The sequence below is a fragment of the Falco rusticolus genome, chromosome 9 (genome assembly GCF_015220075.1).
Source record: "Falco rusticolus isolate bFalRus1 chromosome 9, bFalRus1.pri, whole genome shotgun sequence".
Taxonomy (NCBI): domain Eukaryota; kingdom Metazoa; phylum Chordata; class Aves; order Falconiformes; family Falconidae; genus Falco; species Falco rusticolus.
This window is the reverse complement of record NC_051195.1, coordinates 19,373,536-19,399,018: the sequence shown is the minus strand read 5'-3', so window position 1 is coordinate 19,399,018 and position 25,483 is coordinate 19,373,536. Positions and strand designations below refer to the sequence as shown.

Sequence of the window (25,483 nt, the reverse complement as noted above, 5' to 3'; positions counted from 1 at the left end):
CGTAAGGGGAAGAGGCAGGTTTAGGGGTACATAACAAGCACACCTTGGGCCATTGGTCCTTCTGAAGAGAAGAAGGGAAAAAGGAGGGCAGCCTCATACAGAAACTGCCTTGTGCTCCTGTGGAGAGTAGTGGGCTTGTAGCCAACACAGCTCAGTCCTTCCTTTGCCACAGGTAGGTCTATCCAGCAAGGTGTCTTACAGAAGTATGGCTGTGTCTCAGGCTGAGCGCTCTGGGTGGGACTTTATGCCTCCAGCTTCAGTCTGGACATGAATAGTATGGAAGAAGAATTGATGTTTTGGCTTACCCTACCGCTTGTCCCTGGCGTTAGAGACAAATGTGCATGTTCTTCCACATGGCAGTGGGGGCAGGTCACCGTGCCCTGAGGTGCAGGGTGTGGGTAGTGTCAAGGGAGAGGCTGGGAGGGAAGTGCCTGGGGAGTCTCTGAAAACCTCTGCAGGAGCCTCAGCTCTTGCTGAGCGTTTTGCATTGCTCTTAAGGATGAGAGGCTTAAGGAATAAGAGAGAAAAGGAAAATATTATTTGTAATGTGAGGCTGCATCTAAGCCCTGTCCAGCGTGATTGCGTTTGTGGGTCCACTTGTTAAGCTGAAGTTTTGAAAACTGTCATTAGAAATAGGGTGTTTGTGCTGTGACTTAACCAATGAGGTGACCAGCCCTGACCGTGTCCCGGGCCATACCCTCTATACCTCACCCTGCCTCCTTTGCCTTGTTGCAACCTCAGACTTTGCCAAGGCTTGAAAGATCTCCTCACCTCCTGGTCAGATTTCTTGTTCCTTGGGGATTTAGAGGCAAAAAGAGCTGATGTCTTTGTTTTAGTAGTCTGAAGCTTCAGTAGCACAAAGCTGTTTGTTGTGCCAGGAGCAGGTATTTACAGCCGTGGTGTGCACTTCCTCCAGGGTATCAACTTGGCGCTGGTGCTTGCTCACTTTGGGGCCACCTCTTCAAAAGCAGTTCCTCCAGCCTTCGTTTAAAATCAGGAGAGCAGGTGCCAGAGCGTGAATCAATGTGCTGTGCTTTGGTGGGAGGGTTTGTAACGTCTCAGCCTTGTAAACAAGGGGTGGTGATCTTATTCCCCAAGTACGACCACTGCGGGGATTGTTTAGCTTATCCCCGTCTTCAAACTACATGAGCAGAGGTATGTGAGTTGGGTCTGCGCTGGCTGATGGCGTTCCTGGTGTAACAGCATCATGCTCAGAGGGGTTCCCTGCCCTTCTCCCCTTGGCACTGCTTTTTGCCAAAACGAGTCATCTGGAGGCTGATGTTGACCGGTGCCCACACTGGTGTGCCTTAGTCGGAATTTCAAGTTAGCTGAAGAAGAGCTTGGGTACATCTGCGGTGAAAAGCATATACCTCAGCTTTGGGGCTTTTTGCCTTTGCGTTCCTGGCGCTTGTCTAGGCTGAAGGGGATGGAGGGAGAAACTTGGGCTTAGAAACTGGTGCTTGCCTAAGACTGACAGACAGTAGGACCCTGTCAGACATTGGCAATGAGCTTCTGATGCTGACGAGGAGGAGGTGAATGAAGGTTGAGAAGCAGTGAAAGATGGGAGGGGAGACCCTGATTTATTTGTAATTGTTGTGAATTTTGTTTAAGTTTGTAACCTATAAACCAGTGATGCTAAAGAAACGAAGTTGGGCAAATAATCCATTTTCTCAGCTGTGAATGAGAGTAAAGCTGAGGGAAGAGGAGAACCAAACTGACCCATGTGAAAAGAATAGACTTAACCCCGTTCCTCAGGCAAGGTTTGAGGGGATTAAGCTGGATTTGTGCCTGTTTCCCACCACACAGATGCTTCCCTCAGCTGAAGAGTTTTGGCATAGAAGGAATGAAGGGAATTCCAAAACATTGCTCCTTTAATTCAACCAGATGTGCCAGTCAATGTAGCCGGTGAGCTGAGTCCTCTGGGAAAATCCTTTTCATTAGGAATCCTGCTAGACAGGGAAACAGCGCGATGTGAGCACAATCATCCCGGCTGATGTGCTGAGATCCCAGCCTGTATTAAAGAAAAGCAAAGGTGAAACAAAACAGCCCAGAAGTTGAATGATTCAAAGAGCTTTATTGCTGCAAATGAGCCCCCCATGCTTTAATGCCAGCTTGGAGGACACGTTGCTGACCAGGATAGGAGAAATGCACTAGTGATGTGGCTGCACTGCTGCACCCGATGGTTCATAGCCCTTCCTCTTGCTCTGGGAGCGTGGCTGCATTGCTTTTGCAGAGCATCCCCTAACACGGGATGCTCCTGTAGCAGTTATGCCTCTGCAAGACAATTAGCTGGAGAACCATGAAACAAGGAGACAGAACCTTGGAAAAACTTTCCAGAGCTGCCTTTCCCCATCACCTGCACAGAAACCCTCAGCCTCACCGAGGGCAGTGCCAGGAGCAGATCTGTCTGTGCTTTCCTCAGGGTAGGTTCTAAAACTTTAATGCCAAAACAGTACAGCCTTAGTAAAGCTATAGGTGTGTGATGTTTTATAACTTCCCCAACCTGTAACCAGAGGCAAGGATTACTTGCCCCTCTCTCTGTCCTCAAGAGGCCGATAATTTTAGTGGCCCTTTTCATGCTAATATTGTCTTTCCACTTCAAAAACAACTGTGGCATGGGTCTGCATGGTTAACATAGTCACAGTAAACTCGGAGCATTAGTCCTCAGTCTGGGTTTAGCAATGAAGGATGCTCTTCTGTTATTCTAAAGCTGAACGTCATTGTCTGGTCTGGCACAAGGTGGTGCTTCCCTTCACAAATCTTGCTGTGCTCCCACTTGCCTCTTTTCCTCTCCTTTTGAGGCAGGTTGGCCCCTGATGCTCCATGCTCAGGCACCTTCTTTTGGGGCCGGGAACTTATTCACCATGTACCTCAGAGCTCTTGCACAATTTTTCCTGCCAGCACTGCTGGCTGAGGTTTTTGCCTTTGATCTTCCCAGGTGGGAAAACCTTACTGTCATAAGAAGGTGTGAAAAAATAAACTGTGCTGTGCAGAGTAAGATGAGCATCCTCTGTTTATAGCAGAGGGCAGGCTCCTCTCCTCAGCATGCTTCATCCTCAGTGCAGGCAGGTGGCATCAAGTGTAACAGTGATAAAGCTGTTCTGCCCATGCGTTCGTGATGTAGCACTAAGCAGGGAGATTTCAGGTCAAAGCAGGTAAAGCTGGGGTGTTGTATGTTGATAAACCCATCTTTTGTAGCGTGCATGCTAGCAGAGATGAGTTTGGAGTGTGGCACATATGCCATTCCTTGCGCCTGTTGCACTGTGCTGTGTGAACCAGGAGACTTGATGCTTTTCTTCCCATTTCTTCTTCCTTTGGGTCGCTAGGTTTTCTGTCTTTATTATATGTCTTAACTAGCTTGGTCTAGCTCCTCTGCTGGGTTTTCCCACTCTAGCAGTTCAAGGGCAAGTCAGTCTTCATATATTGTATTTAAAAAAAAAAAAAAAATTCCCAACACGTTCCTTTGTCCCAGCTTTGTAACTGCTCTATCTGCCTGTGAGCACAGCAGAGGTGGTAGGAGTCAGCGAACTGGGATCTAGCTGTCGTGACAGAGTGATACCAACACTGCTGGAATCCCTCCAGGGGAACAGTGTCACGACATGGCTCAACAGAAATGTTTTGTGCTGTAGTTTGCTGTTTCAGCAAGAGCAAAGGCTGATGAGGAGACCTGAGCTGAACTGTTATCGATCCTTCCTCTGGTAATAAAGCCATCCGTGGGAAGACAGGGAAATATTTTTTTTGAATCAGCACAGCTGTATGGATTTTGCTTTTGCTTGTGTTGAGAGCGATACCTGCTCTCGGGCTGCTGCAGAGGCTCTCTCAGGAGTTTCTTTTTGATGGATCTTTGGGACCTACAAATCCCAGACTTCAAAGAGAGATATTTTTTTTCCCCCTACTTTTCTGAGGACAAATTACTTGCTCCACCTACAGTCAGAAGGGAGCCACTCTGTGCTGTGAAAGGCGCTTTTAGCTTTTCTACCAGAACAGGGGATAAACAAGCAGTAAAATAAATAAATAAGGTAGTAAAGCAGGTGGGTTTCTATCTGCCTGGCTAAAATGATAGTGCAAGAGATGACAGAAAGAAATGTGGTACACTTTACAGAATACATGTGCTAGATCAGAGGGTCTTTTGAAGACTCGAGGTGGTCATTGGGTGTGTGGGAGAGGTAAGAAAAGGAGATAGCAAGACGTTCTGGAGGTGATGTGAAAGCAAGTCCTTGTCCAGCTAGACTGGCCACTAGTTCTCCTCCAGGGTGGCTCAGGACAGCTTGAGAGCCAGGGAGGAACAGGTACCAGACTGGCATGGAGAGGAATGTATGAATAGATAAGCATCCACAGATTGTATGTATATACTTGCAGTATGCTGTATAAATGAATGCAATACCTAATGATTCGTGGCTATTATTTGAAGGGCCCCACTGTTACAGATTTATTTGTCATTTCTTGTAATAACACCGATGATAATGAATTCATTTGTATTAATGTGGGTGCCGTGGACTTCCGTTGATATTCTGCATTAATTAATGTACCATTAAAAGAAAGTGTCACCCAATTAATATCAAGTAGAAGCAATACTGCCAGTGTACTGTCATTAGGGTTTCATTTGTAATGCATTGTATCAATGCTCTGCCTTAATGGAAGTAATCTGCAGTCCGGAGCATCACCTGATGGGCTGCCACAGGGGTGCCAGTTTGCCCCTCTTGCAGCAAGGGTTATCCAGACGGATCACTGGGGACAGGCTGCGGTTAAGGGTAGCCCTTGTTACTGCCTGGGCTTGGGGCACGGCAGCCTGCACTGCTCCTGTCCTCCCTGCCTGTGGCACGGATGGCTCCCAGAAGGTTGGTGTGCTCCTTCCAGACATCCTTTGTCCCCAGCTTAAAGGCTGGTGCGTTAACGTAACCCACCTCTTCCTGGGTTTAGAAGATAAAAGTTAGTGGCAACTGCAAATAAAATGGGATATAAAAAGTAGGATCTGTCCAGTTTGTGGTATCACCCGTAAGCAGTACGGGTAGCAGTAAATCACACTGGTGACTTGAGTTTGCTACTGAATTTTAATATTGAGGGAGGGATAGTGAGAAATCTCGCTGGCAGCTGTGGGTCAGGGCTGTCTGCTTCCCTGGACAAAAGGTACCTCTCTGAGTGCTGAGAGCCAAGGCAGGTGTGGAAACCTTGACTGTGGCCACCTGGATCCACCTGGTCCATGCCTGCCTTCTCTGGCAAGATGACAGCTGAAGGGGGGCCGTGCCATCTGCAGTGCATGCCCTTGCAAAGGGGGAGATGGCTCCAATCGCCCTCTTCCAGCAGGAGAATCACACCAGCAGGAGTGAAGCGGTGCCGTCGAAGCCAGGAGTGCTCTGACTGACAGGTTTTCACATTCTTGGCATTTGCCTCTGACTTTCAACTGTCTCGTTAGACCATCTTGGGTTCCCATCTGCCATCTCTGAAATTGGGACTGACATAATAGCAGCCCAGGAGGGCAGCACAGGCTGCCTCCCAGCCCTTGGTCTGGCCCTGCCCTGCTCCTTGAAGGCTGGAGATGGATAATGGAACAGAAATGGGAGAGAAACGTGGCTTCTCCAGCAGGATTCGGCTGTGGTTGTGTAGTGAAGTGGTATTTGCTTCACTCTCTTCTCTTCTGTCTCCTCCCAGGGCAGTGGGAAACAATCTGCTTTAGAGTGATCTCCCTTCCTAGGAGAGCTGTATTTTTTGGTTCAGATATAGGACTCTACATTTACACATTGGGGAAAAAAAAAAAAGGGCATTGGCTCAAACCAGTTGCTAGTAATCTGCTCTGTCCATAATCTGTGCCCTTTGTTGTTTACTCATCTCCCAACTTCTGTGTTTCCATTCTTTCAGATGACTAGTAAAAATCAAAGACCAAGACCTGCAGGTTCACTGCAGGACTCCATTAAAAATATTAAAAATACACTTGCTTGATAATATTTGTAGTTTACAGTTGTATTTTGAGAGCTACATGCTTAGCTGACTCTGATTTTGAATTATTCTATGTGTTAATGTCACAGAGCACCAAGTCATGTGGCTTAGAGGTGATGATGTACGTGACTTTGTCACCCTTTTTGACCAAGATCATTCTTTGGTGGAAAGGTGAGAGAGAATAGAGCAGGATCTATTGTCTGTCGGTCTTGTGGGAGGTGTTAATGCTGCTACTTCCCTTTAAATTCCCTATTAGCCAAGAGTGAGCTGTGCTGAGGGTTTCATTATTTTGCCTGGAATTGATGTAGCAGAGAGGTCTGAAGTCATTCCTGTTGTAGAAACCCTGACAGCGTGTTGGTTGCTCTGCCCAGTCTGCTGCTGCTTGTCAGTGTTTGCAACACTGCTGAAAATAATCAGGAATGGTCCAGCAAGTGCCTTGGCCATCGCCTGTAACACTTGTTGGCAGGAGTTACCAGACCTGCTGACTGAGGTGTGTCTTGCTGGAGGAAGCTGAGGGTGATCTGAACAGGGCTCCCTCTGTCACCTTTTTTCCCCAAAATAGAATAGTATCAAAGTGGAATTCCCGCCCCTCCGCCCCCCCCCCCCCCCCCCCCCCCCCGAAGTGGAATAGAAACACTTTTTTTGCGTTATTATTGACAACTGTCATTTCTCTTTGGGGGTAGATTAGTGCTATGTTTAATGAGGTTTTTGTGGTTTCTGGGAAACTGGAAAACTCCTAGGTATGAATTTGTAAACTTTAATTGGATGAGTTTGTCTAATTGGATGAGTTTGTACTTATGTGCAAGGCAATTCCAGGTAACCTTTGTCTGGCAGCAAATGTCACCACTGATGCTCTGCTTGCAGATGCCCAAGTCCATACTCACGCGTCCACCTGATGGACCTGCATCCTCACGTGTGCTGTGTTGGGAGTGTTTTGAGATTGGGTTGGCAAGGGGCTCTCAGCCCAGCGCTTGCTCCTCCGTGGTCATTGCAGATGAGAAACACTGGTTGTGGGCCTGCTAAGGCAGGAGGGGCACGGATGCCCCTGGGCTGCTCTGGTGCAAGGCAGAGAGCATGGTGCCTTTTGCAGGGAATCACCTTCGGCCTCACCTGCTAACGGAGGCAGCCAGGAACCCCAAAGGGACTTGCAGGGGAAATAGTTCGTGAAGAGACCTGGAAGGAAAAAGAAAACTAAATTTTTAAAGAAGGGGTTGAGAACTCAAAATCTGTTTTCTTTTTCTTCTGGCACAGAGGAACCTTCTACCATCACCCATTTTAAATAATCTCTGGAAGATATATTTTGCCTCGTAAAGATTTTCCTTACAGGGGAAAAAAAAATCAATTGAAATAGCTTGTTTTGACAAACTTTAATTATTTTGGAATTTCAGTTATATCCACTTGTGGATGTACATAAGAACACCATAAACATTTTGAAACAATGGGTCAATGATTTTGAAAATAGAAGTTTTTTTTTAAAAAAAAAAAAGCTGAAAACGTAGACTGCTTTGTCCCTGCCTCTTTTCAAAAGACAAAATGAGTGATGACTCCACGTGGGGTTTTCAGATCTCTCAAACTGTGCTTCTGTGCTCGCAATTTTGTGCTGCTGTAGCTGTATGTTTGTAACGGTTCATCTTGGTGGCTTTTTGGTTGCTGGAAAGGTTCCCCAAAGGTTCCCCTACACAGGCTGCGTAAGCCTGCTGGCCTTAGCTTTGCTCTTCATCATTACTTCTCACGGAGCCGCTTGTGCTCTCCTGAGATCTGGGCCAGCAAACGCAAAGCCAGGGTGTAGTGTGATAGCTCGAGTTGCCTTGAAATAGAGGCTGTTGAGGGAAATGAGCTTGGACAGACAAAGCTGGCTGTGTGCTTAAATAACTAGTAACAGCGTGGGCGGGATGGCTTCTGGAGAGCTGGTGTGGAACTTATGTTCTCCGTGCTCCGTTTCTTCTGGTGCTTCACCCACATGGCTGCTTTCTGTCCCCTCGTCGGTGTGGGTGATTGGGCTGACTGGGGCACGGGAGAGACCGAGCACCAAGGTGAAGGCAAGGTTCAGAGGGAGGGAAGAAAGAGACAATTCCCTGGTTCTGGTGGTTTGGCTGGGGATGATGGAGGTTGTGGTGCAGCCTCTGCGCAAGCCCAAGTCTTGCGTTTGCTGCTGTCTAAGGCAGGCAGCTTCTTTTGCCGCTGAAGCTCCGAATTAAAGCTGCGCTGTATAGTGCTTTCCTCTCCTTGCTTTCGACTGTAACTCCGTTCTGGATGAGTGCCTGAGCCGCGCAGCCACTCCGCTGCTCTGGAGAGCAGGAGGGTGACAGGTCCCACTTAGCGTATCACTGCCTGGAAGGGGCAGCAGCCAGAGCCAGTTGGGGAGTTATAAATAAGAGGAAAATTGTGATTTTTCTTGTTAGCATTTCCTTTCTCTCCCATCTGCCCTCTCCTGCCTCCTCTGGGCTTGCCCCTCGAGACCTGTGCTGCAGAAGTGACAGGTGCCACAAAGGGAGGTGGCAGAGCCGCTGTGCACCTAGCTTTTGGGCATGCTGTGCCATAAATCAGCCATCTGAGCCCTGTGCTAGCAAGGTCAGAGTTTTACTCAGTGGAAAATGGGGCAGCTCTGGGCTGGAAAAAGCAAGCAACTTCATCCTGTGGGATACCAGTGTTCCCTCTTGTTTGTGGCTGCTTGCCCCTTGCCTTCTGAGCGCTGTTGTCCTGTCAGCGTGGCAAATTCCCCCATGGGCTTGTTGGTTGCAATGTCTGTTTCTTCAAGACCGTGCATTGGGTCAGGCTTTGTCTGCCGTGAATAAGTGCTCTCAGCTCTGTGTGCCGTTATCCAGCCACTAATTCAGTTTCCAGCTCCTATAATGCATCTATTCCAGCTGTGTTTATGGTGTTTTCAAAAGCCCCTCAATTGAATTATAGCTCTGTGGTGGCCGTTTGCCAGTGTCACCTGATAATGAGGGAGGTCACTTAATAGAGATAGCAACAAGAGATACATATTAATGAGTACTGATTGAAAGGTGGGGTGAATTTCAACGAAAAAAAAAAATAAAAAAAGGAAATTATCAGGTTTTAAAATCAAACTTTGAAATTGGAAATTGCTTGGCTCAGACTGGCAGTAATGCAATTAATAAATGTAATTAAAAGTGTAATAAAGAATACAGGAATTGGAAGTCCGCGCACATCCATGCGAGCATTCAAAGCTGGCATGTGAGCAAGGGACCCAGTCTGGCAGTCGGACTGCTTCCGAGATGGAGCCTGGGGAGGGAAACCAAAACTTGGGATTGTTTTTCCTCTCAGCAGAGTCTGGAAGAGGGACTGGCACTTGTTCTGGCTCTGCTTTTGCAGCTGTCTCCTGCAGCAAATGAGACTGTACAGGGATAGGTGACTTAAATCTGTCCTCGGCAGCCCAGGGATGAGGGAGCCAGGATTTCAGCTGTGGCAGAAGAGCACTTGGGTTCGGTGTCAGCTCTGTTACACAGCACTTCTGAGATGCCCTGCCTTGAGCAAGAGGCATCGAACCCTCCTTCATGCCCTGCAGCGAGATGGGATTGGTGTGAGTGCCTTTGACTGGAGCAGAGGGATGTCTGAGCCGGCTTTTAGCAGAGCGTAAAGCTCCTTTCATCTGTCTGCTGCACGGTGGCAAGAGGCAGGGAGAGGGAAAAGAGCCGCCTGGAACAGCAACAGGGAATTATTTAAGAGTAATAGGTTGACCTGAGATGTAACAGGAGTGTGAAGCAGCGAAGCATCTCCTGATAGGAGCGGTCAGCTCCTGCCTTGATGCAGGGGCAGAGCAGGGGAGGGGGAAGCAGGACCCGAAATAAGGCTGGCGAGACTGTTCCAATGTTGACGCGAAGATCACAGCGCAGGCAGCTTGGTAGGCTGCCTGCTGCTCCAGCTCTCGTGCCCATTGCTGTATGCCCCCCAGTCCGTTTGCGTCGCCTCATCTCATCGACCTTCAGACAGCTGTTCGGCCAGATTGCCTGCCGTTTTTCCACATTATTTGCGTTGGTACAGCACGCGCGTGTCCGCATCCTAATCATTTCTACCAGCTTCTGCTGGGGTGCTGCTGGGTGACTTTGCCCTGGGAGGTCAGATGGAGGTCCTCTGTGCAGCCAGCCTCTGGAGACGGGGAGCAAGCTTGAAGGGATTATCCCCAAATAAACATTTCTAGTGCCTAACCAAAGCTTGTAAGAAACCTGTCTGTAGGTTGGAAAAGTGGATGCATTTAAGAGAAGGGACTATCTGAGAAACTAACTCCTAGATCTCCTCCTCTTCATCTCCCACCTTTTACTTCTATCTGACTCTGACCCTGCTGTAAAAAAGTCAGGGCCACATATTCCTCCTCTCAGCCCTTTGCGCACAGGTGTCAGACCAGTTGGGTGACTGATGGATCAAAGCACGTTCGAGGTGTTGGCGGCCCGTGGCCCGTGAAATGGTTTTGCTATGGTGGAAAGCTCTCAAAGGCGCCGTGCAAATCTGCTCCGTTAGCAGGGCGAGCGGCTGTCTGACAGCCCGAGGGTTTTATACGCTCCGGGAGCAGGCGCCATGGGCCTGGCGAAACGGCACGGATGCATGCTGGCTTTTCTGCAGACAGCCTTTTCATTTGAGCCCTGTGTGAAAGAAGAGCTCATTCACATAGCTTTACGTAAGCCTTAAAAATTATCCACCCTGAAGTTTTCCTTGATTTGGCAGTTTTTTCCTCAGCAGCTCCTCAGCCAGCCCATCTCTTTTCCTGGTTTGCTGGTGTGGTCCTGCTGCTGCTTTGGTCCCCGGTGCTTCTCCAGTGCCAGCCCTCACCCTGGCAGAGCTGGCTCTGCAGCCCTCGGGGAGCATTTGGGGGCAGACAAGAGGAGACTATGCTCTGATGCTTTTAGGGAGTCCTGTCAGTGCCCCTCGTGTTCAGCTGTGGCCGTGTCGTCTGCCTGGTAGGGCACATCGTGTCCCCAGAGGCTGCGTCTCCTCCAGGTCATAATCTGCCTTGTATTGCTGCGTTGCGTTGGAGCAGTGTCCATTAGAAATTTTATTGCTAATGCATTTTATAGCAGGATTCATAATAAGATACTAAAGACTATAGGTGTGGCCAGAGAGCCAAGGTGTAAATATTTTAAAAAGGCCGTTTTCTGATGACCTTTTCTTCAGCCTTAGCTGCCCTTTTGCAGAGAACATTGTGTAAGGCTTTGGTGGCCCAGTGTGCCAGGGTTAACGCAGGACACATCTGTCTGGTCACTTGTGCTGCCGGGTTGCAGGAGGTGACAGGCCAGGCCAGGGCAGGTGTTTTCTGTGGTGGGCCACACTTGGTCCATACTCATGACAGCTTTGGGATGGAAACAACTTCATCCTGGTTGCTCAGAGGTGCATAGAGCCTTGTTATACTGCTGCATTGGCATGAGAGAGGTAAGATCATGGTCTCTCCTTTGCTTCCTCTTTGTGCAGCAACTCTCTTTTGTGTTTGGACAGGGATGTTAGGGTTGTTCATTCCTTATTTTAATACAGGTCTATCCTTGCTCCTAATAGAGTAGTCTTCTAATGGTTGGAGATTTGGGCTCTTGTACCTTGCTGCTTTTGGTTTGGTCCTCCTGGTGCTTTGGATAGCCATGTGTAAACATGCTGTTACCATTCAGTACTTTTTTCCAGCAAACAAGACACCCCCCACCCCAAGCTTCTTCCTATAAGATTTTACAGCAGTGTGAACCTTTTATTCATTTATTGCAAAATAAGGGAGGCATGAATGGCCTCACCACCCTGCATCCCGGGTATCCCCAGCCCACGCAGCTCAGTATTGCAGCTGGCTCACTGGAGCCCTTTAACTCCCAGAGCTGCTCGGGGGGGACCCGAGTGCTCCTGCAGAGCTGTCAAAAGTTGGATGGGGTGCTAGAGACAGGTCGGGAGCGGATACTGCTCCCAGTTGCCACCCTCCTCCTTTGCAGAAGGCATCTGTCTGCATGTTTATTTTTATCTCGCATCTGCTGGCATCATAACAAAGATTTAATGATACGACACAGTTTTGTCACTAGTTCTTTTTTCTGTAGTGAGTGAAGCTTCATCACTGGCTGCTGGAGAGAGTCAAAAGCTTTAAAAATGACAAAATTTGGCGACTCGTGTAGAAAACTCACCTGTTTGCCACAAGCACCTGTACACTGTCATCTGTCTGAATTTCTTTTCTTCTGGGCAGAAAAGATAATATTTGATATTTTTGCCTGTTGAACTAAGCATAACCACAATTAATCTTTGCTAAGGAAGAGCAGCCATGAGGAACACGTGGAAGAGTCTTATAAATGGGCTAAATGCTGAAAATGCAGAAACACGGTCAGTCTTGACGTGGCCCTGTTACAGGACTTATCAGTTCCATCTCCCTGGGGTGTGCCCTCTGCCTGTTATTTACCATCTAACACAAACCCCAGCCAGTTCTGTTTATACAGATGTTTTGCTCCATTGTTTAGATGATGGGCCGCATCTTTTGAGAAATAAAGACGTAGGCCTCCTGCTGAGGCGTATCTTGAGCCTGTTTGACCCAAAAATGGGAAGATGATTTTAAAGGCATATTACATATGGTTTTTAAGGCAGATGGTCTGACATTCCTCTGAGTCCTGACTGTGTCCTGCCTGGGCACGAACATTGAAAATGAGACCTCTTTTCCTGGAGGACTGTTGATGTGGGATGTCTGCATCCCACAGATGGTTTTGCCTTGCTAGAATTGGTAGTTGGGTTTTTTTGCTTGGATTTGAGCTGGGGAAAAAAAGATGCATTATCTGGAACACTTCTTATAGGTCTGTGTCCTTTGAGCTATATGTTGTTGAGAATAAGGGCGTGCATTTGGCAGTGAAATTTTCCCACCGACCTGTGCGCTCTGGGCAGTATCAGAGATTTCACTCTTTGTGACCATGTTGTTCTGCTTCAGTCTCCTGTAGCTCTTCGGGTGCCTGGGAGCTCTTCTGCTCCCCTCCGAAATTCACCCGTGCCATGCTTTGCTTCTGCATCCACCCTCGTGCTTGCAGGTGCCCGCTCCCCGCTGCTGAGGTCCTGTGCTGGGATGCCTCCCAGCCCCTCCCTTGGATGCTTTGGCGTAGATGCCTATGACTGTTTCCTAGGGCTAGCCAGATCTTTGCCCAGAGCTGATGTCCCACTCGTACAGCTTTTGCTGTCCCAGCCAACGAAGGGACCTGGTCAGCAAAGCTGTAAAATAAGGATAAAAATACAGTAATCGCCAAGTCAAAGCTCAGGCGGTATCTACAGGGGCTGGAGCTGAGAGCACCAAAGCTGGTGACCTCCATGTCCCTCCAGGCAGCTTCTCCTTTGGAAGGACGAGGAGATGAACTGTCTTCAAAGCCTGCTTTTGGGCTATTGTGTGAAATACAATGCCGGGGAAATCAAGCTCTCCTCTTTCACAGCCAACCGAGCAGCCCCATAATCACGGGTGACCAGAGCGGATTTGCATGTTAAAAGAAGTGGCTAGGGGCACTTAAAAAGAAGAGGGAAAGTATTCATCAAGTCCAGCTTTATCCTTATGAATATTATTGTTCCTGGGGACAATATACCCTAGACCTCATCGGTGCAACCCTGCATCTACTCTTTCGCTGCCTCTCCCCTCCTCCCCCTATTAATGGTTAATTTGTAATGCTCTTCGTCATGACATTGATATCCTGGTGGCTCTTGAGGAGGAATTTGAGAAGGCAGTTGTTGGAGCATGTGGACGGCAGCAGTCGAAGCAGTGCCCTGGCAGCAGCGAGAGTAGGGCTGCAGGATGCTCTGGGGCTGTGCCCTGCTGATGATGGGTTGGGGGAGGCAGGTAGCCTAATGCTGGATGGGGAGATGCTCTAGTCCTGTCTGAGAAGATGTCTTGGGAATGCTCAGAAAGCAAATACCCATCACAACCCCCTATGAAGGGCTTCTCCACCTCAACTTGCCTCCCGAGCTGACTAAGTCCTAGTTCCTGAACGGTCTAAATACACGAGCCAGGATTAACGTGCTGTGTGTGTGGCACAAAGTCAAGGGCTTACGTGGCAGTGGGGCAGATCTGGGTTAAGCGTGCCAGAAAATGAGCAGTTGTAAGGCAAAGGGTAACAAACTGCGGGGACAAATGTGCTGGGGAGGATATAGTGTCTCCATCACTAGAAGGCTTTAAGGATGGGAATGATTTAGGTGTAGTGTGGGGAAAGGTTTCCCTTTTGAGGTCCCTTCTAGCTATATCTTTTATGCTTTTATGATTGCTGATCACAAAAAAACTTGAAGGTGCTTTAAAAAATCATCCTCAGGCCGTGCCCTGTGAGGCTTGCTTTAGCAGCTTGATTTAGAGAGGGGAAAAAAAGAAAGAAAATGAAAAATCTAGGTGGGAACTGCAACCTCTCGCACCTTGGCAGAAGTGACACTGAAGTTAAGAAAGTCGAGTTTTGCTGGAGCCTGAGGCAAGCTTAGATATCAGAGTATCCCTGCAGTGCTGTATGGCTGGATGAAAGGGCTGGGAGGCGTGAGGGACATGCGTGGATGAGTGTCCAGGGCCTGGACTCCTGAATGTGAGGTGTGGGACGTGCCCTGGGTTCCCTGCTCTGCCTGACCAAGCTCACAGAAAATCCTGTCACCTGCCTAGAAGGCAAGTTTCTGCTGGCCTGAGCCTTGCCAGGAGAAATTCAGATGCTTTTGTTCTGTTCTGGTGCCATCACTCAGTATTAAACCAGTTAAACTGAATCTCCTGAGTGCTGAGTGCTGGTTTCTCATGCTTACCAGTGGAGGTGGTGGGCTGGGACAGTCGTGCTGAAGCCCTGGTTGTGGTTCACTGCAAACTGTGTGGTTCCCCAAAAAAACTGAACATGGCTCAGTCCGTTGCTCAGCTTTGGCCAAGTATTTGCAGGAGAAGCTCCACTGGGAAGCAGTACCCCATCTTCTAAGCTCTGCCTCTCCTCAAGTCTCCTTCCCAGCTTCTCAGCACTTCATGATACTACTGTATGAGATGAGGATGAATAATTTAATATGAATGAAGGTAACAATAAAACGCAGAGGCTTGGGAAGAGGTTTGCAGAAATAATCCATATTATCCTAACTGGCCCTGGCCAGCCACTGTCACATCCCACTTCTGACCTTTGCTGTCTCGCTCCCAAGCTTTAGCTCTTTGTCAACCTTTAATGTGTCTGTGAACCTGTTACAAACATACGGACTTGCCCAAACAGTCGTGATCTGTGCGTACCTGCAGCCTGGGTTCCCGGCAAAGCCTTTTTGCTTGCAGTCTGTGCTTCTGCCTTTAGAGAGACAAGAATATGCATTTAAGATTTGCATAGGAACATGCAGCTGTTCCACCAAAAATGGATAATTGTTCTGCCTGCTGTGAAGTTAAACAATAAGAAGTGCCAAACTGCATTTGCCATTGCTGATTTTTGTGCACTCAGCTGCATATTTTATGCATGTAGATTAGTTCCAGATTTATGACGATATAACTGTTAATGCCTGCGTTAATCGGGCCAGGTTGTAGTTGCTGTGGAAACTATAACTTTGAATTTTACGTAAAGTTTTGTGTTGCATTTAATGCATTTATTTTTTTTTAAGCTCTCTTATATTTAATGCTTCATGGTGAAAACAGAGAGGGAATCAGCACTGAAAATAAAAGCACCTTTGGGCAGAAAACAAGTTTCAGCAAAGAGTATTTTTTCTGGAAAGTTGTGATGTCTGGGAAAATAAGGGTTTGTGATAGTGCCATCTTGACCACAACTCTATAACTATTATTATAAGCATGTAACAACTATTATAGCTGCTGCAATACTATCATAAAGAAAACAGCTGTACAACTTATAAATGTCCTGAAAATATAGGACTGAAGTTCTTGGGTGTCTATATATTCCTTTTGGTGGGCAAAGGAAATTGCTGATGTGCATTTGATGGGAAAACAGGATGATGCACAATTTTACCAGATATTTTTTATTATTATTTTTATTTTCATTTCCAGAATACACCAGTGGGCACTCCAATTTTCATAGTGAACGCCACGGATCCAGATCAGGGGGCAGGAGGCAGTGTGCTTTACTCCTTCCAGCCTCCTTCCGATTTCTTTGCCATTGACAGCGGCCGTGGCATTGTGTCGGTGATAAAGGAACTGGACTATGAAGTAACTCAGGCGTACCAGCTCCAGGTCAATGCGACGGTGAGTCTTATCCTGGCTCTGCTGCAGGGGAGGAGGTGTTTTGTGGAGGTACTGCAATGGGGAATGAGCTGCTGCTTACTTGTTTTGTTGCCCTGCTCTGGCATTTTCTCGGGCACATCCAGCATTTTCAAATTTAAAAAGTATGACAGCAATGCGGTGCCTGGGTAGTTTTAAATCACTGCTGTGCACATTGTGGAGCACAGCTGCACCTCTCCAACAGCATCTCACGTGTGTCGGGCAGGAGCTCTGCATAAAAGCAAGCAGATCCTATGGTGAGGAAAGCCAGTACAGGGCATACAGACCATTAAATCCTCTGGTTCAGTTCCTTGTGCATCGTGGCTTATTACAGGTGGATTCGCTTGTGTTAAACCCCCTGAGCCTCACTCAATGAAAGCTGAGTTCAGACATCAAGAGTTAAAATTCTGGTGGATAGAGGAAAAACCAAGATCTAGTTACAGTCAATACTGTCATACTGGGAAGGGATCCCTGGGACATGTATGTCCAGGTAGCCACCATGGCAAATTACTGTCCCACCTGAATGGGAAACTTCTTTCCTGGTGTCAAGTCTAGTGAGAGCTTGATAGGGAGCCTGCGAAGGAGGAGCACCGCACAAACAGGCGGTGGAAGGAGCAGAGGATGGTGAGATTCAGCCCTACAATATACCTGATCAACTCTGTGTTCAGGAGAGGGGGGGGGGAAACCCTTCCCGATCCCTCCAGGCAGCTGGCTAGAGCTCTTGAGCATGTGATTTAATCAAGATAATTTTCTTGATGCAGAACCACAAATGTCACAAGGACATGGAGGGCTGCGCAGGGCTGTTTTGCTCTGCATGGCCACGGAGACTGGGCACTCACAGACTGCATGGCCATAGGCAAAGAGCTCAACCTTTCAGCCCAATCCCTGCGTGTTCCAGGCTGTGGAATTTTCCCCAGAAGCTTCTTTTTTTTTTTTTTTTTCTGAAATGTACCTCATTGTGGTTTAAATACTCCAGTAATAAGAAGCCCTCTCTGTTGTTTGTTTCCTTATTGGTCTCTGTCACCAACATGCTTTCCCAAGGCATGCTGTTGAACTATCTGTCAGGTTAGAAAATGTGGGACCAAACACAAGCCCTGCTGGAAACGTGCTTTTTTTCCACGTGTCTGATTCTGGTTTCCTCAAGGACACAATGATGCCACCTTGGACCATCCAGCTCTATCTAGCCCCATATCCCAGGTGCAGTTACCAGCAAAGATAAAATGGGAGCATATCTGGTACTTGCTAATATACTCCTGGCTTCTAGTGATTTCCAGCTCAGGGAGTTCAAAGACTCAAATATTAAGTCTCTGAACTGGCCTTGATTGCAGCTGTGGGGACACCTCCTCAGCCCAGTCACAGGATGCTGGTAAGTTCTAGCAGAAAGGCAGGGAGAAGCCCCACGGCAAAGCTCCGCCTGGGAAGGAGGATGCGAGCTGCACCAGCACAGCAGGAGCTGGAAGACGAGTGTAGTGTCTTGCCTGCCTAAGGAAGAGTTTGCATGGTCCGGAGTGGGAACGGGGGGGATGGTGAATTCAGGGTGGCCGCAAGGGCTGCAAGAAGGGCTGTGGAGCCTTGATTCAAGGTAGGAGCCATTTCATCCCAGGGATGCAGGCAGCAAGAGGCTGGAAAAGGCAGCATGAGAGATGGTAGGTGAGGAAACTTGAAATGTGCTTGCTTTTCCAGTATTATCTGTAATACTTCAACCAAAATTTAAGAGGTGAAAGGGAGGGGGGGAAAAAACATCATCTGAAGAAACGAAAGACTTCAACCTGATAACACTAACAGCAGAGTGAGAGTCGGAAATAAGCATCCATCCAGACCATAAACGCTGAGGTTGCAGGTTAAGAGGATAATGTACAAGCTGTGTTGTTGAATACGGTTTAAATTAACATTAATCTTGTGGCAATCAGTCCTTGCTGCTGTACAGAGCCATTTTGCAGAAGTGTGCAGTAACCTCTAATGGTCGCCTTTCACCACGATGCTTGATTAGGGGGTCAGAAGAGATTTATTTCCTTCCCTTCATGTGTTATCTCTTTGCTCCTACCCTTTTAGCAAAGGGCTGCGGGCATTAGGGTCACTTATGAGCACCCATGGGATGAGGCTCCAGCAAGACAAACGGTGGCATCAGGGCCCTGCCAGGGTAAGCCGTTGGCAGTACGTACTGCTGTTGCTTTGGCTGCTGGAGAAGGGTCTTGCTCTGGGAAAGTGCTTGCAGCTCCCTCCTGCTGGGTTGTGATGGAGTGGGCATAAGGGAGGTGGCGCTTCTGCTCAGAGCATTGAAGTGTTCAAGGGCCACTGGTGCTCACCATAAGATTGCTACGTGCTTGTGACCTGGTTTGCAGAGCAGGGAGGATGGCTCCCCGTCTTCCTGCAGCTGTGGAAGCAGCTTGGCTTGCGTTGAAAGGCAGCTCCTGGTTACCTTCATCCTGCCAATCTCTGCGCAAGGTGGGGAGGGAGAGGTCTGCAGCTTATTGGAGCCAAAACCATTAGCCCAATAGAAAGGACGTCGCCACTGTGAGGATGTATTTTGCAGTTCAGGTTTCCACTCCGCCTTCTGCATCAGAGCTGAGGCGTCCTGCGAAACCAGAAGCAGCGCTTGGCGTACATATCTCCTGCCAAAGCTCGGAGCAGCAAATACAGAAAAGAATAAAGCTGCAACTGCAAGGCAGCCCGCAGGGTTATGAAGAGCAGTGGAAACGTGGGGGAGCTGGTGGGCTTTGTCATGTTCCAGCTGACAGAGCCCAAGCTGTGTGGAGGCCTCAGCACTGGGGGGTATGGGATGCTCTGCTGTGATGTGCTGGTACGAGAGTCTGCTGGCAACCACACCTGGGTCTTACGGTGCAGAGGTACCATAGACTGTATCTGTGTTTTGAGGGAATTTATATTTTTAAGTATATGTTGAACAGCATTGCTTCATTTTCACCCAAAATGTGATGAAAACTAAATTGGTGCTTTCTTTTAAAGGGCTAATGCTGGAATGAAATGCATATTGTATTTCAGCTTAGAAGGAGGTACAGTGAACAATAATTCCAGCAGGTAGCTTGAAAAAGAGATGATTACCTGGACTATTAAGTTCTGGTTGGATCAAAATTTCTATGAGAGACTTGATGCTGTTAAATATTTCTATTCTTCTGATAGAAATCCTTTTTTCTCCCCACCGCAACCCTTGTTTTTTCAAGGACCAAGATAAAAACAAGCCACTGTCTACTCTGGCCAACCTGGCAATCACCATCACAGATGTGCAGGACATGGACCCCATCTTCATCAACCTGCCCTACAGCACAAACATCTACGAGAACTCACCTCCGGTAAGGGCTGCTGCTTCACTCTGGCGTGCTTGACCACAGTGTCACACCAGGGGCTGGACAGGGTGTGGGGTAGAAAGCACAAGGTGTCCCAAAAGAGCTGGAGGAGAATCTCCTCTTTGCAGAGAGATTCCTCCTTCCTTCCATCTGACATAGGCTTGCATTTCTCTGCCTGATGTTTGTGACTTGAGTGCAAAGAGGAGCCCTGTTTCCATGCTGAAGTGCAAATGCTCTGAGCTGTGATATCTTAATGGCATCCAAAAAGAGGCAAACTTTTTTCTTTCTGAAATAACGTTTCAAGCCAGCTCCAACATATTCTGCCCCTTTTTAAAAAAGGGAGCCTAAGCGAGGAGGTTTAGGAAGCCTGAAATCAGAATAGAATGTTTTCCTAACCATTTTTTCTTAAGTTTAAAAAAGGTTTTATGTTGGTTTCAGCACACAGTCCCCCTATTCCCTCCCCACAGTGTATATGCATGCCATTTCTAATAGAAAACTTGAAGAAAAATTTAAAGGTTCCTGAAATGAGGCAGTTTTGAAAATGCCAGAATCATCAGCCGTTTCAGCACTTTGAGTATTTTCCCCCAGGTTTTGCCAAATTGATCCAATCATTTTAGTTCTTCTGAAACTCGGTTTGTCAGCAAACTCGCTGTTTGTGGAAAACGTCTCCCAGTCTCTAAATACAGCAGGGCTGTTTTTCCCCTGCAGTAGACAACAGGGAGCATGGTGGGCAGCTTCAGCTTTGGGAGCTGTTTACTCTGCTCCCAGCAAGGGTGCCCAGGACCTTCAGCCCAAGCACCAGCCCTACTCAGCAGCATCTGCCTTCCCAAGGCACGGCTGTGCATCCCGTTGCTTTGTCTATAGGGCATATAGTTTTGTATATGGATGGAAAAACCTGTCCTAAAATCATGGTGTCATAGGCGTCTGTACCACACGTGCATCCCATAATGTCTCTGGTGCACTGGATCCAAAACGCCTGGTGGCTCAGTTCGTGCGGCGGTGGGGGAACTCCAGCTTGCTTCATTTTATGCCTTTTTATTGACTTTGGAGCGAAGTGCTGGCTCTGATGGCATGGAGAGTGCTGGATCGATAGGGCTGAGTCCTAGTGTCACAAATCCCACGGTCAGACAGCACGTTGCCTGTCTGCTGGCCCGAAGATCACCAAAAATGGCTTCGTGAATTACTTTCATGAAGTGAAAGTTTCAATGTGTTTTGATGCTGTTGAGATTAAGGAGTATTTCTGTAGTGGGCAGCACGACCTGCAGGGAAGAAAAAAAATGCAGCTTAGATCACCCTTAAGTGGGGGCAAAAAAGCCTTATACAAAATTGTAGAAATAGAAGTCCCACAAGTATCGAAAATTACAGACTGCATCACCTTCGTGGAGTGACCTGGTATCCAGGAAATGGGATCTCTCTCAAATTAATGATATATGTTGAGGCCGAAGTTAATACACCGACAAGTACCACAGTTATTCCCCAAATGTACGCTGTTTGCAGGAGGCAAAGCAGCAGATAATCGCTGTGTAACCTGAAATAGGAAATGAATGAAGGAGTGCTCACCAAGCTGTTAGCAGCTTGCTGACAGGTTCAGAGATTTTAATTTCTCTTGGCCCCATGTGAGGTCTCCAAAGGCGTTGAGCTATCCTAGATGGATAGGTGCCAGCAGAGAGGAGGAAGACTGCTGAACATGGGCAGTGCTTTGGGTGGTATTGCTCTCTGGTTTGGACCCAAGGTCCCATCGTTCCTGGGAGAAATCTCCACTGCTGAAATAAGGACATGGTGTGCAAGCTTGGGGTTTAGCGCGTGCATTTTTGTCTCTCCATGGGAAGTCTTCTCATCAGCTCTGCCCTACCTGCCGAGGGAACCAGTCTGATGTGCGGTGGGGAAACTGTTACCCTGCAGAGTAGCTTGGGTACTGAAAGGGTAACAGCAAATCCGGGTGGGAATTCTGGCCTTGTCCAACTTCTGTCCAAAAACAGGCTTCCAGGTCAAGCCAACAGTGTGTAGGGCATCTGTGGGTAACGTTTGACCTGCTGTTGGGCTCAGCAGGTCAGAATGTGCCTGAGACATCCCAGCCCTGAATCTGCAGAGCGGAGACTTGCTGCTTCTCCCCATGCCTGCTCTCCGTCTCTCTTGCCTCTTTTTATCTGTAGTGCACAGCATGTCTGTGTTCCTCTATCAGTGTATCAGGCGAGAATACCTCATCTAAAGTGTATACATTACCTAATAAAATCCTTCTTATTTGGGATTATTGCATCAAATTTTAATTTCCTCACTCGAGTAACAGCATGTCAGCCGGCCCGTCAGTGAAGAGCCGATAGAAGGTGAAAAGAGTGGATAAACTGCAGCAAATTACCGCAAACAGATCTCTATCAGCCCTTTGACTGGAATTGACTGGAATTAAGAAGTGAGAAATGGGATTTTTTTTTTTGCCATGGCAGCTTTCTGAAGCACTCCCCCCCACCCCCTCCTCCTGCTGCTGCAACACTGGGCTGCGCTTTGCCTTTCAAGTCCCTAATCCTATAACAGAAGAAGAAGAAGAAGGGGTGGAGGGGGGTGAGAGAGGAAAGAAGTGCTGTTGTAGCTCTTCATTTTTCTCAGGCCGGGATCTGGTGGCATAATTTAGAAGCATTTGGGGCACATGCTTATTTGGACCCTGAGAAGAAAGGAATGTCTTATCGGGCAAAGGAAGAGGACGCAGCAGGGAGAGCCCCTGCTGTCCCTGGAGCTGTTGTATCTTCTTTCTTGATGCTGTTTATCATCCCAGCATGCCTCAGACATCTCTCCCAGGGCACCTGAGTGCAACAAAGCTGCTTGCAGCTGTGGCAAACCTTGGCGGCGTTGTAGTTTTTCACCCTCAGTCTCTTTGGGTGTCTGTCCTCACGGTGGCTGTAGACCACATAGCGTTGTTGATGTTCTCCAGAGAGGTTAGTAGCGGCTGGAGGAGAGGGGCCGTTTCTCCTCGCAGGGATGCTGTTGGTCTGATGAGCCCCTGCTTTTGGACTTCAGCTGGTGCATGGTCCGAGCAGTATCGCGACTTCATTTTGGGGCTGCAAGAGGGGGGAGCCACTTGTGAAGAGGCAAGCTGGGGCCTGTGAAAGTGTGCTTCGTCTCACAGGGAGCCATGCGAAGGCAAGAGGGGGAGCAGACCCATTGGCACTTGGTCCCCAGACCAGCAGTTGTATTCCCTTGCAATAGTGTGGTACAGATATGTGTCAAGTATCATTAAAACAGTTTTAATTCTTCAGCACCATCCCCTCCTCCTCAAAAACTCCTTGGGCTGAAGAAATAATGTAGAATCAGTGCTATTTTTGCCCTAGAGTCTCAATAGCTCCGAGTTAATTCTTTCTTACAATATTTCTAGCCCATCAGTGTGAACACTTTATTAAAAGCTCAGGGTTTTATTAAAAAAGGATTGATTTACCCCTGCCCCTCTTCAAAAAAAACCCCTCAGATTTTGTTTGGATAATGTGCCATTCTTTATTTTCTTTGCCTTTTTTTTAAGCATAGGCTTTTCCAGATTATTACTTTTCTAAACCTTCTTCCTCCTTCCCTAGAGGGAGAAAGTTATTCTGTTCTGGTGCTTTGGTCTATACCTGCCAGCAGAGTCTTTTCCTTGCAGCCACCGTTGTCTGTGGTAGGTAGGTGAGTTGTTACTTGTTTTAAGAAATGTCATGGATATTTGAAGAAATGTCATGGATATTTGGGAGTTTCTGAGAGCTGCAGGTTCATGCCACAAATACCTGGGGTGAGCCCTGGGCAGAGGAGCTGTTTGCACTGGAAGTCAGCTTGGGGTTTCCGTGAGTAAGTGGAAGCCTTGCCAGATGGGTTCGGCTAGAAACAGTGGGAGGGTCCCCTCCAGTTTAGGGGTGCAGTTGACTGCCTTAGGGAGCCAGGGCACAGAATCTCCTGCCCTTGCCGTGCCAAGACCTAGATAGCAAAAGGAATAGTGTTGTGGTCCAATATGATTTTGGAAGAGAAATTGGAAATTGTTGAGATGTGGTTGGTGAGAGGTCAGTCTTTGCCATCGTGGTATGGCCATGATCAAGGGTTTGTTTTGGTTTGGGGTGTTTTCCTGTTTCTAGTTTTTTCTCTCTGGTTAGTTATCTCTGCTGGTACTTCATGATCATCACAGGTACTAAAAGATTAGTATAGCATTGTATAGTGTCGTGTTTTGTGTCACATCGTCTCACTCCAACACATGCTGAATGAGACTACTCCTGTTGACTGTGCTCCAAGGCTGTCTTCATCAGTTGTTACCACCCACTACACAACCAGTAATTGCCACTAGCAACGTGGATAAACATTATGCCTATCCTGTGGCACTTGTTGAGATTCTTCCCCAGAAGGTTCAGGATTGATCCTAAGCACTGTGTAGATGCTCAGGGAAGGTGGGATCTGCCAGTCTTGGGATATTGGAAGACTTGTGAAGGAGCTGGCAGGAAGGATGGAAATCAAGCAAGATGTGAAGAGGTGACCAGGTCTCTGATGTTGCCGTGGTTCTAGGAGGCAACATCCACAAACAGAAGGGAGCTCAGCTCCACTCCAGCACATGTTTCTTAGTCACTGGTGAGGTGTGGCTCATCCCCAGGCGGGGCTTGTGGAGGAGGAGACACACAGGGCTGTAAGGAGAACGTGGAGACACAGTCTTGAAAACCAGCAGCATGGAAGCCATCATCATGGGCTTGCCCAGGACCACGTGAACCTTAGCATGCTCTGTAGCAGCCCTCATTCTTGCGCTCAGATGTCTGGATAATTTCTTTCCTATGGATGTCTTTATGGCACACACTACTGAGATACCTGAATGAGACTACTCCCTCCTACCCTCCCAAACTTTCCCTGCCACAACATCTGTGCTTACCCTTTTATCTCTCCCAGCAGCCCCTTCCCTTAGCTCCTATGGGAGGGACCTTTGCCCACAGATAAAGTGGCCACAACATCGTCGGGCTGATTGCTATTCCCCAGCCATAGCAGGAGCCCTGCCTTCTCCTGAAGCTGCCTTCCCTTTGAAATGTGCTGCACGGCAGGCGACACTTATCATTCTGTGCCGCTCCCTCGCTTTTTGACAGGAGATGAGTGAGCTGTCAGATGGACCAAGCGCCTTCACCCACCGCCTCTGCCACAGAGGAGCTCTCGCTTTGCCAGGGAGCAGAGAGGGGCTCACGCCTGCCCCATGGGGATGGCAGATTAAAGTGTGCTGGGGTAGAGCACACTGGACTGCATGCCTGTCCTTTTTTCCCCCTCCACTTTGTCTTGCCCTCCTTTCCATGTCCCTTGTTCTGCTTTCCCACCTCCTCCTTTCCAGTTTTTCTTGTGCTTTTTATCTATTCTTGCTCCTTTGGAAAGCACGGTTACTGTCAGTGATTTAGAGGCTCTCCAGTGGCTGCTGAGCCTCGCCAGCCGAGTGCTGCTCAAAGGCCAGTGACCTGGGATTTATGGCTAATGTTCTCGGTTAATAACATGGATTTACTTAAGGAGTCCATTGAAATACCCTCGGACATCAAGGAATGGGCAGTCTGCCTGGGCCCAGGAGCCGCCTTTATGGCCAGCAGTGGCCAAGCATCTCCACTGAGCCCACAGGGGCATGGCTCTGAAAGCAGGGGAAGATAGCAAGTCCCCGCTTTCCACTGGCGATGTTTCTGCAGCAGCTTTGCCTTTGGCCTTCAACTGATGGATTGCAGGGCAAATGCAACACTGCTGTCCCACTGTGCTCCTTCATTAGATATGCAAACGTCTCTGTCGACATTTCCTTTGAGGGCAAAAAAAGCCCCGACAAACCTTGCTTCTTTTCTCACTGTTATTAAACCAATGAAAACAGGAACAGCTGAGCTGTAAATTTTTTCATGCTACATTAATTATGTGCATGTGCATGTGTTTTTATTCACAAGGGCTCACTGCAGTGCAGTGGGGGAAGTACGGCTTACAGAGTTGACATAAGCGCATGATGTTTGCATTTAAAGAACTCAATAAGAATTTTGGGTCAGTTTTATGGTTTTCATTGGTTTGGGGGGGGACTTTTGGCCTTGTGGACCTTTCTGCTGGGCTATAAGAAACAGGTCTGTCATGCAGGATGAAGGATGAGCTGGGTGAGCTGGCAGCTGCAAGAGCTCCTGTC

At 48.1% G+C, this 25,483-nt stretch overlaps 1 protein-coding gene across 1 annotated transcript in view; it reads left to right on the top strand.

Annotated features, from left to right (window-relative positions):
* The first annotated feature begins 13,551 nt into the window (after positions 1-13,551).
* The window catches only part of LOC119153497 (cadherin-23-like), a 67,540-nt gene continuing 55,608 nt past the window's right edge, over positions 13,552-25,483 (top strand). The window contains exons 1-3 of the mRNA XM_037400075.1: positions 13,552-13,653; positions 15,857-16,051; positions 19,246-19,374. Of these exons, the coding sequence (XP_037255972.1) occupies positions 13,552-13,653; positions 15,857-16,051; positions 19,246-19,374 (426 nt within the window). The remainder of the gene's footprint in view (positions 13,654-15,856; positions 16,052-19,245; positions 19,375-25,483) is intronic.